Source organism: Vombatus ursinus, unplaced genomic scaffold, assembly GCF_900497805.2.
Source record: "Vombatus ursinus unplaced genomic scaffold, bare-nosed wombat genome assembly UNPS02004915.1, whole genome shotgun sequence".
Lineage (NCBI taxonomy): Eukaryota > Metazoa > Chordata > Mammalia > Diprotodontia > Vombatidae > Vombatus > Vombatus ursinus.
In genome coordinates, this window is record NW_020944693.1 from 104,339 (window position 1) to 115,885 (window position 11,547).

The 11,547-nt window shown below is 37.5% G+C and overlaps 1 protein-coding gene across 2 annotated transcripts in view; it reads left to right on the plus strand.

The window, feature by feature from the left end:
* Window positions 1-297: 297 nt before the first annotated feature.
* The window catches only part of LOC114028483 (cytochrome P450 2E1), a 16,348-nt gene continuing 5,098 nt past the window's right edge, over window positions 298-11,547 (plus strand). The window contains exons 1-6 of one of the 2 annotated variants that reach the window (XM_027842742.1): window positions 298-518; window positions 4,231-4,390; window positions 6,185-6,334; window positions 8,161-8,321; window positions 9,348-9,524; window positions 10,488-10,629. In XM_027842742.1, the coding sequence (XP_027698543.1) occupies window positions 342-518; window positions 4,231-4,390; window positions 6,185-6,334; window positions 8,161-8,321; window positions 9,348-9,524; window positions 10,488-10,629 (967 nt within the window). In that variant the 5' untranslated portion in view covers window positions 298-341. The remainder of the gene's footprint in view (window positions 519-4,230; window positions 4,391-6,184; window positions 6,335-8,160; window positions 8,322-9,347; window positions 9,525-10,487; window positions 10,630-11,547) is intronic. The other variant, XM_027842749.1, reaches the window with a different exon arrangement.

Genomic DNA, 11,547 nt, shown 5'->3' on the forward strand with positions numbered 1-11,547 from the left:
CCTATTTAATCCCCTGGATTCACTCAGATTTCTAACATATGTATTGGGAAAGCTTGTTTATGTTCCTTTTGTTGACATTGATGGGATATGGCATCAAGCCAGAATACTTGCAGATTCTAGACTGATAATTCTATTCTCAATATTTTCTTTGATAATTAGATTAGAAGACCCAAAAAACAAGAAGCCAAACTTTGAAGTGTTATCCAACACAAACTGAGAATCAATGACTTTGAGCAGATTAGTTATTGTTCAACTAGTCATATTCTTTGCAGGATGCTTCATAAAAAGTCCCCTGTTGCTGTCCTGCCTCTTGGCTTAGCAGTAAGAACACCAAAGCTCCAATGGCCGCTCTTGGTGCTAGCCTTGCCTTGCTAGTTTGGTTTGTTTTCCTAATCTTTGTCTCAGTATGGAAGAGGATTTACAGCAGTTGGAAACTTCCCCCAGGCCCATTTCCTCTTCCAATCGTTGGAAACATCTTCGACTTGGATTTAAAAAATATCCCCAAATCTTATGCCAAGGTATGGGAAGCTGTTTTCTTTTTTGTAAATTGAGGAATCAAGGCTAAAACATACGCTTCTTTTATTCATTAACAGCCAAGCATGGCAGAGTTGTCAAAATGTGCCGTTGTCTTCTTCAAGAGGTAATAGATTTTCTCAGCGCCAGAGTTCTTCAAGTAAAGGATAACTTGTTAATTATGTCACGGAGGGGATTTATATTCATGTAAGAGTTGGTCTGGATGATTTCTCAAGTCCCTGATAACTCTTAGATTCCGTAAATGCTTGTCAATCACATGAAAGTTATATATTGATTTTGCTGTATCTATCTGATCCTAAAACCAATGGATCAGAGTAAAAAAGCATTCAGCCAATTTAAGTGATGGGAGGAAAGAAAAAGCATTGTCTTACTAGTATTAAACAGATAGTTGGAGTGATATCATTCATGGAGTTAACTTTTTCTGTTTAGTGGCAAGGTCATTATCAGAAAACTCAGAGCAAAACTTTCTGTTGAACTGGTCAAATATCTTCAGGTGAAAACAACAAATTCTTCTGGGTTTTTACTGATATTTCCTCCTAGTATACAGACTATGGCTGAACTAAAAGTTAGAGTTAGAATCATTCTGCAATATCACTTTGATTTGAGCATGAACTATTTTCAATGGACTCTTTCCCTTGAATTGATCTGTTGCTTGGCATTTTGTACACAGATGGCCAGGTATCTAAAGAGGAAAAGAACTTTAATCACCATTAATAATAGCTCACATCCATGTACTACTTTCTTCACAATAGGCCTTTGAGGTAGGAAATATAGACATTATTACTTTTATTTTATGGATGAGGAAACTGAGGGACAGAGGCATTGAATGGCATGACCATGTGGATGTAGCCAGTACATGTCTGAGGCAGGATTTGAAACCGGGTTTATTGATACTAGTTCCAATGCTGTGTGCTAAAGTGGGAAATACATTGTGACTAATTTAGCTTAGGAAAATGCCACATCCTTTCAAGATATAAAACATATCATGGTAGAAGAAATATTGTTTATGAAGTCCTAAAGCCTGGGTTTGAGTTTTGGTCTCACCCCCTAAATCTGTATGATCTTGGGCAAGTCACTCTTTGAGCCTCTATTTCTCTCCTATATAAGTAGAGATCATGATGTTTGCTCTACCAACTTTCCTGGGTTATTGAGAGAATCTAAGAGGATACTAGATATAAAGCGCTTTTTAAACAAATGTTCTCTCTCTTTCTCCCTCCCCCCTTTCTCTACATTTCTTTCTCTTTCTCATGCTCCTTCCCTCCTCTCTTTTCCCTTTTTTTTTCTCTCTGCCCCCTCTCTGGAAAGGGCTATTATGAAAACTTGGAGCTGGTAGTAGGCTGAGATGGTGACTGGTGTTGTTCAGTCAAGTCTGATTCATTGTGACCCCATTTGGAGTTTTCTTGGCAAAGATACTGGACTGGTTTTTGCCATTTCCTTCTCTAGCTCATTTTACAGTTAAGGAACTGAGGCAAACAGGGTTAAGTGACTGGCCCAGGATCACATGGCTAGTAAGTGTCTGAGGCCAGATTTGAATTCAAGGATATGACTCTTCCCACCTTCTGGCCTGGCACTCCATCTACCACACCAGCTACTGACCCTGATGGTGAGTTGGGTTTACAGAAGATGTGGCTAACCTTGCTCAGGAAGAACATACAAGTCCCAGATTAGTAGAGAGCAAATGGCAAAATAAAAGCTTCTGCCTGGGTGAGGTAATAGTCAATCAATATACATGCATTAGCGGCTGCTGTCCTTAGTTGTACAGGTGCTAATTCTCTAAACCATTTAGAAGCTTAAAGAAAGGATTCAATTGAACTTCCTTATACTATTTTCTGTTTCCTTTATGACGATGGTTTAAAGGTTCATTACTACTGGAAGGGAAAATGTTTAAATGAATAGCTTTCTAAGCAATGATTTTATTTTCTCTAAAAGTGGCTAGATGGAATAGAAGAGGGCTGTAAATAACACTAGGTGGAGATGGGGGCTGTTTTCTTCACAGCTGTTTGTGAGTTTAACTGGGAAGATCCAAATTATGGATCCTAAAGTTTTTCTTTGCAGACAAATAATAGGAAAAATTGCAGGGCCTATGCCTAAAGGAAGAAATTAATAAAAGTAGGACTTCAGTCATCATGGCTGGCTATTGGGGAAAATTTGGGGAATAAGAGAGTGATTTCAGTAACACTCGTTTCATCTATAAGAATAGCCCTGATCTTACCAATCGCCACAGCTAATTTCATTCAATTTACAAAAAACAAAAACAAAAAAAAACTGATCAATTTGAATGATGCTTTTACTCTGTGTGAACAGATGGTGACTTCTATTTGGGTGATAAAGTCAATTTCATGTTGGACTCATTAAAATGGTTGAACAGAAAGAGATCTGGATATTATCTTGTCCACCACCTGATTTTAGAGAGTAGAAGACTGTGTCCTGGTTAGCCATTTTGCTCTCCACATGAGTATTCTATATTTTGTTGAGGAATAAGATCTGTATTTTTAGTGCATTTTTTGGGGGGGGAGAGGTTGCAATTTCTTAAAATGTATGGGACAAGTGAAGAAATGTGAAAGGGCTAATTTATCTAATCTGGATTTTGTTTGGATCATAGGATTCAGAACTCACAAAGACCTTAGAAGTCATCAAGTCAACCCCATCTTATTTTCCCCCTTCCCCTTCCCCTTCCCTTTCCCCTTTCCCTTCCTTTCCTTTCCTTTCCAGAAGTGACTCACTTGATAGTTTAGTTTACCACTAAAACAAAAGAGATTGAGTTCAGATCTTTCTGATTTCCAATCTAGTGCTCCTTTTCCCACATTGCACAGACAGTTCCCTCTCTCTACATATATCGCATACTTAAAAATGAGGCACAGAAAGGCAGAACAGCAAGGCACTAATGAGAGGACAACAAATGACTTAATTCTTAGTAATTCAAGAGAACAGATTGGGTCACTGAGACAGGGCCTGACCTATGAGGAAGCAGTGGCCAGCTTTGTCGAAGGCCATCCCTACCCTAAATAATCCCTAGCTCCTTCTCCATCCTTTACTTTAAAACCTGTTTCAAAACAAATTTGTCTTCCACTCAGGAGTGACATACTAACTCAATAGCATCTTCATGAGCAAGTATTCAAGATTAATAAGGAGAAGTATTGGAGGGAAGGGGACCCAGGGACAGGAAATTTCTTTAGATTGGATAAGTCTAGGAATGTGGACTTAAAACATCAGTCGGAGCCTTCCTATGTCTAATTCCCTTTCCTGTAACAATAAAATCAGGTGGTATTTGTCTATGTATGGCAATTTCAGCATCAATGTCAGTATCCAAGATCCTGTTTCTGGACTTTTCGGATCTTATCCAAATTTTGCATCTTTACTGAATCTTTTTTTTTAATTGACTCTTTTATAAAGTGTTACTTATGACTTTTGTTTCTACATCATAGTCATTTCTGGATAAACTCCACCTCCTCCCCTACCCTTTATGCCATGAACCTTTCTCCTATCTAACAGTTCTTTCATTGACACCTTACATTTCCAGTCATGGGCAGAACTAACTCCTGTAAGTCTTTCAACTCTTTGAAGAAAGGTGATTCAAAGAACGATCCCCCCCCCCACCCAGATAACCCCTAAGGAAAAACAACAAAACATTTTTGTTATCGAACGTTGAATGACTGTTTTTTGTTTGTATGCATCTCTCTGTGTGATCTTTTACAGCTAGCTAAAGAATATGGCCCTGTGTTCACAGTATACATTGGCTCAAAGCATATCGTGGTGTTACATGGATACGAAGTTGTGAAGGAAGCTCTGCTCGATCTTAAGAACGAGTTTGCAGGGAGAGCAGATATACCAGTCTTTGAGGCCCATCAGGATTTTGGTAGGTCACTCAGCCTTTTAAACTTAAGCTTTCTAAATATGTGTTAAGCAGAAGGTAATAGCAATCAACAGATGTTCTTAGATCATTTAACGTTGAAATTGGAAACACTTTAGAGATTCAACTTTTTTCATTTTTCAGTGAAAAAAAATTAAGGTCATGAGATTAAGGGACTTGTCCAAGATGATGAGATAGCAAATGAGAGAGCTAGGATTTGAATGCGAATCCACTGAGCACTGACTGAAATCCAATTTTCATATTAATGCAGATTTAGAGATTGAAAGGAGGGAACTCAAAGGTCATTTAATCTAAACTTTTCATTTTATAGATGAAAAAACTGAAGCCCAAAGGTGAGTAACATCACTTAGTCACAAGAGTCAGGATATGAACATAGGCTATCTGACTCCAAATTGGTTGTTCTTTCCGCCATGCATTTTTTATATTACTTAATGAACGAGATTAGCTCCTTCTTGCTTCTAGAATAAGATAACTTCTAGGCTTGGCACATAATGATATAGTACCATCATGATATAGTACCAACTTATCATTGTGTCCTGATTTTATATCACTGCCCCCATAAATCCTATATTCTACCTGAATTGACCTATCTGCTATCTCCCACACACAACCTCCCATTTCCTATCTATGTGCCTTTTCTGGTGAAAGATGAAAAACTGAGGAAACAAAGGTTTAAGCTTCTGAACATATCAATTTATTAAGCAATGTTTGCCAATTGCCCAACAAATCAGAACGAGCAGGCTTCCTCAGCTTTGGCATTAGACCCTGAATACAGGGGGAGACGGATTTTTTTATTCATTAAAATCAATTAATCAAATAAGACCAATTAATTAAAAGAAAACAATTAACCAGGCTACAACATTAGGTAATCTGATTTCTAATTGTAAGAAAGATTAGAGACTTTCCAAGTTAGGAGGAGGAGAGTAAACACATGCAATTCCCTGAAATCAGAAAAAGGGAGGTATTCTACTCCTCCCAGATGCCTGTGAATAATCAAAGGGACACACAAAAAAATAACTGATTGATCATCATGGGACCAGTTTTCACATAAGACACATGGGTTGCTTGAGATGTATCATTGTGAGAAAACTCCTTGTATCCATCTTCAGATCTAACTGTGTTTCTCATCAGCATATACTAGGTCCTTAGTCAGGGATCTCTAAGCAATAGGTGGAGATGGTCCAGTTTCCCACCATGAAGGGCTATGCAAACAATCCAATATAGCTTTCTCCCAAAGCCCACGATTGAATAAAGTTTCCTTACAAGACAGAAATTGGACCAGACCCATAATTGAATAGAAAGGAAACTGAGCTACCTTCAGAATTGAGTCACAAGATGGAGTCAGTGTGGTTCACTCAATTGCCACTACTGCTTGGTGTTTGAATCCCCTTAGTTCCCTCACTTAGCACAGGTCAGTCTCCATGCATGGAATGATTTACTCCTCACTTCTACATCTTAGAATTCCTAATATCCTTCAAGGCTCAGCTTGGTTGCCAAATGCTATACCAGGCCTTTTCTGATACCCCCAACCCAGGTTTTAATGAGCTTTTTCTACTAAGATATCTATTTACTTTACATACTTTATATAGATTTCAAATTTACTTATCTGTGTGCATGTTTTATTCCTGAAGAGAATGTAAGCCCCTGGAAAATGGGACTGTATCCTTCCCATAAACTTTTGCCTTTTTTGATATTCTATCTAGTTTCCCTTAAATTGATTCTATGAAGTAATAAGTAATATGCCTGTGTAATACACATATGGTGATATTTCTTCCCTAGGAATTATTTTCAACAACTCAGAGACATGGAAAGACACACGTCGATTCACCCTCACAGTCCTCAGGGATTATGGAATGGGGAAGAAGAGCAACGAAGAAAGAATTCTGAGAGAATCTCAGTTCCTACTTGAGATACTCAGAAAGACAAATTGTTCGTGTTTGGGCAAACATTTATTAAATGTTCACTATATATTGAGGCCCTGGGGGAAGATAATAATACATAGTGGTCCTTGTCCTCAATGAGCTTATTCTTGTGAGGGAGATGAGACAGGAGCACAAGGAATGATAATATAAGTGAGAATGTGGTAAGGGCTTAAAAGAAGTACAAGGTGTTATGTGATTTATTATTTAATTGGGGGGAGAATCAGACCATAAACTACAACAAAATCTGAATAAGAGAGATAGAAAGAGATAGAGAGACAGACACAGAGACAAAGTGACAGAGACAGAGATTTTAGTTAAATAATAATAAAAAAACATTTCTGACCACTAGAGTTGGCCAAAAGTGGCATTTTTCATCTCTGGAATTCTTTAAGTTGAAGTGGGGAAATTATATGTCCTATATACTCTCAAAATTATTCCTTTATCAGGAATGGGGTGAAGTAGATGATCAAGGGATCATATCAATAGAATTGGGAGAGAACAGAGAAGTCATAGAGCTTAATCCTTTTTTATTTCACAGAGGAGGAAACTGAGGCTCAGAGAGATGATGTGATTTATCCCAGGTCTAATAGTTGCAGAGCTCCAAAGTCCCTTGTGAATCATAGATTTTATGCTTCTAGAGCTTGGGACTTTTCCAAATCTCTAAATAAATCATAGACACTCAGATAATGGTTACTACTGCAACTCTTCTGTTATTTTTTGGGGGGGAAACTAATGTAATTATTGTTTTTAGTCCCTTTCCAAATGTAGAAAACTGACCAATAACTTTTCCAGGCTAGAGAGAGGTTCATTCCCAAGACTAAGAGACCTTGAGGAGGAAGAGTAAAGCATCTTTAGTTACTACATTAATATACCATGTTATGCATAGGATAATTTACTTCTGGCATATGTTTAGCCTGAAAGTAGATTCCAGGTCCTGGAACAAGCCACTTAACCCCTTTGTCCTTCGGCTTCCTATTCTGTTAAACAGAGCTAATAATTCCAATGCCCGTGTGATCTATTTCACAAGGTAGTTGTACAGAACAAATAAGAGAAAGCATGTGAAAGAGATTTGTAAACCACAAAACACTATAAAAATAGAAATTAATAATTAAGAGGCAGCATGGGATAATAAAAAGAGAAGTGACTCTGGATTCAGAGGAGTTGGGTTTGTATCTTGTTTTGGAAGCCAACTATCTATTTGACCTTAGTCAAGTAATTTTCTCCTGGGGCCTCAATTACTTCATTTGTAAAATGATGAGGTTGGACTAGCTGGCTTTTTTGGTCATTTATTGCTCTAAATTTATGATTTTGAGTAAGATTATTACTGTTGTTATCTTGTGGTGTTTCCATTTTTATCAGGAGACTGACAATATTGGCTTGGATTACCACTTGCAAAATTCTAGCTCATTTTTAGTAAACATCATACCAAGAAAAGTGAATAAATTAGTTTTTCTTCTTTCCCTATCCTTACCAGGTTGGGAAGGGGGATGGTGGGAGAAGAGTAGGTTTTCAACACTGCCTCTCCTCCTTTAAGTGCAATAAAAAGATATGCAGTATGAAAACATTAAAACAAATGACAGATTAAATCAGAGAAATGATATCACTTTGATGTCACAAGATAGATCAACAGGGAAATTGAAGCATGTAGAGACAATGAGACTTGTTCCCTGGTGGGAGGGACTTATAATGAGTAAGAGACTGAAACATTGGATGGAGAAGGGAGTTTGGCATCCATCCTATCACACACACACACATACACACATATGCATGCATCTAATAAGAATATTGCCTATTAAATCTCCCATTCTTTTGCTACTTTATGTTTATTTTTAGCCCAGCCATTTGATCCAACCTTTGTCCTTGGTGGTGCTCCCTTAAATGTCATCTACAACATCCTTTTCCACGACCGCCTTGACTATTCAGACAAGAGATGTCAGAAGCTGTTACATCTGTACAATGAGAACTTCTACCTTTTAAGCACGCCCTGGATTCAGGTAAGCTCATGTTTTCTCTTATGGGAAAGAGAACTTTTGTGGCTGGATCATGGTTTCAGTTGTTCTGGGGATATCGAGATAAACACAAAGAGTCAACAAATACAAAAAAGGAAATAAGTTCAGTAGGTAAAAATATAGGGAAGCAGATGTCATATCTCTATAAATAAACCCCCCACTATAATAAATATATATTATTATATTATATTATATCACTATATTATATCTATTATTATATTTTGTTAAATATGTATTTCATATAATATATATTTTAAAAATATATAATACATTTTTTAAAAAGCTATCCAAAAGTGGAATGAACTGCCTTGATATTTAATGAATTATTCATCTTAATAGATCTTCAAGTAGAGGATAAATACCTCTTGTACTCAGTGCTGTTGTAGAGAATCTTGCTTCAGAAATGATTTGTATTGGAAGAACACTGAAGTCTCTTCTAAATCTGAGATTCTTTGATTTTAGATGACTATATGAAAAATCTGTTATTTTATGTACAAGGAGGAACTCCTTGTGTGGGAATTTCCAATACCAGAAGCATTTCCAGCATGTGTGTGTATATGTGTGTGTGTGTGTGTGTGTGTATGTGAGAGAGAGACAGAGACAGAGAGACAGAAAGAGATAGAGGCAAAGACAGCCAGACAGAGATACAAAGACACACAGACACATTAAATCAAGCTATAGAGTAAACAATCACCCTAGTGAATAATTTTATTTTGCACCCAGCAAACCAAAATGTGGTGGCAGAGCTGGGTGGTGCAGTGAATAATGCACTCACCCCAAAGTCAGGAAGATCTGAGTTCAAATCCAACCTCAGACCCTTACTGTATAACCCCATGCAAATTACTTAAACCTCTATTTGCCTCCATGTAAAATGGGCATAATAATATAACATACCTCCCAAGATTATTGTGAGGATCAAAGGAGATAATAATTATAAAATGTTTAGCTTTGTGGCTGGCACATAGTAAGCAAGCTATGTGTTAGTTATTATTATTAGTATCTCTTTTTCAGATTTACAATAATATAGGATCTTACTTACGTTACCTGCCTGGAAGTCACCGGACACTTTATAAAAATATATCTGAAGCAAAACAGTATGTATCTGAACGAGTCAAAGAGCACCAAGAATTACTGGATCTCAACGACCCTCAAGATTTAACTGATTGTTTACTCATCCAAATGGAGAAGGTATGACATAAAAAGTCATTTTGTCATTTGATTCTGTTTGTTTCTGCAGCACAATTAGGTCTAGAGAACTCCAATAAAGCAGATTGAAAAGAGATGCAGCAAAATCAAAATGAATTGTAGACTTTAAAAATTCATTATACAACTAATCTCTCCAGAATGGTTTTCTACATTCATCAGATATTGCTTCTCTTTGTTTATGTAGATAGGACCTTTGAGTTTTTGCAATCTGAACAGCATAGTGAGAACTGACAACCTTTTCAACTCGAGCTAAATTTCTTATTTAGCCTGTTTCATCAGAGGATAGTAAGATGAGCTTCAAAATCTCCTTTTTGTATAAGTCATCTTTCTCTAGGTCAGGCTTTGAGCAGAATTTTCCAGTTGCTGGTGTCTAAACCTAATCTGCAGCAAATTTAAAATAAATCTTTAAAACTTTCTTTGCTTAGTTGTTTAGAAGACTTCTCCTATTATAGACAACTAGGTATTATGGTGGATAAGACAGCTGGCCTTGGAGTCAGGAAGATCTGAGTTCAATTTCATTCTTAGACACTTACTAACTATGTCACACTGGGCTAGTCACTTAACCTTTCTTAGTCTTGGTTTCGTCATCTGCAAAATGGGGATAATAATAGTAGCTTCTTAATAGGCCTGTTATAAGGATCTAATGAGACAATATGTATGATACTTTGCATACGTAAAAGAGCTATGTAAACACTAGCTATAGAATACATCTAGAGTAGGAAGAAACCTTAGCATCTCATTTTACGGATGAGGAAAGGCTGAGAACTGTACATTCACATCGCCAGCAAGAGATGTGGGTGGAATTTGAATCCAGTTCCACATTAATTTTCTTAGGATCCCACTCAGATAGAAGGGGAGAATGGGACAGATATCACTGAGCCTGCAGGAAGGCATTTCTCTATTCACTAATTTATTGCTCATATGTCTATGCCAAATTCTTCTCAGGACAAAAAGAATCAAAAGAATGGATTTGACTTGGAAAATGTAACAGTCACTGTGGCAGATTTACTTTTTGCTGGAACAGAGACAACCAGTACCACTCTGAGATATGGACTCTTGCTCCTTCTAAAATACCCAGAAGTGGAAGGTAAGAGGAGCTAGAAACAATTGAACAACAGGGTCTGGGAGAAAGCAGTGCTGGGTTAGTTATATTCAGGACATCAGGGTACTAGCTTTGGTTCTGTAACAAGGTGTATAACTTTAGGGAAGTGTCTCAACTTTTCTAATGTCTAGCTCCTCAATCTTGAGGGACTGTTCCTGAGAACACTGGCGTGTAACTTTTCAGCCAGAAGGAAACTTTTAGTGGTGTTTCCCATTGCACTACATTGTCTCTCAGTGAGCTAAGGGAGAGAAAGACTAGGTTTTGATAGAAACAAAAAAGGTCCAATTGATCTTCTTGTTAGTGGTAAATACTGGCAAAGAAGCGATTAGGGGATTGAAGACCTGAGCACACAAAGGGCATAAGAATTCCAGCTGGCCAAGCATTGTATTCAATTTGAACCAGGTCTGAGCAAGGCCCCTCTTTCTAACTACAATGTATGTGGGTGAATCTAGGCCATTTCAAAATGGCAGTAGTTTGGGAGTCACATGACATGAATTTCAATTTAGACTCTATTGCTGTAATATTAGACAAGTCATTCACCTTCCTTGAGACTCAATTTAACTGTCTGCAATATGAGGGGCTTGAACATGAGAGACGTTCAAGGACTCTTTCAGCCCTCAATCTATGATCCCTGGAAGTGTCTGGACCTCAAACCTTGACAACTGAGGCAGGGAGATAGAGTCATTCAGTGAATGGATCAATGTCTCTGATGCATTGTATTCTAGTGAATCTGTTGCAGGTGAAGGATGAAAGAACCAGAGCCAGAAATAGAGACAGAGAGATAAAGCAAAGGATAAGAAATGGAAACAGAGAGAACAAGTGGGAGATAGATAAAGTGACAGAGACACACACACACACACACACACACACACACACACACACACACACACACACACACACACA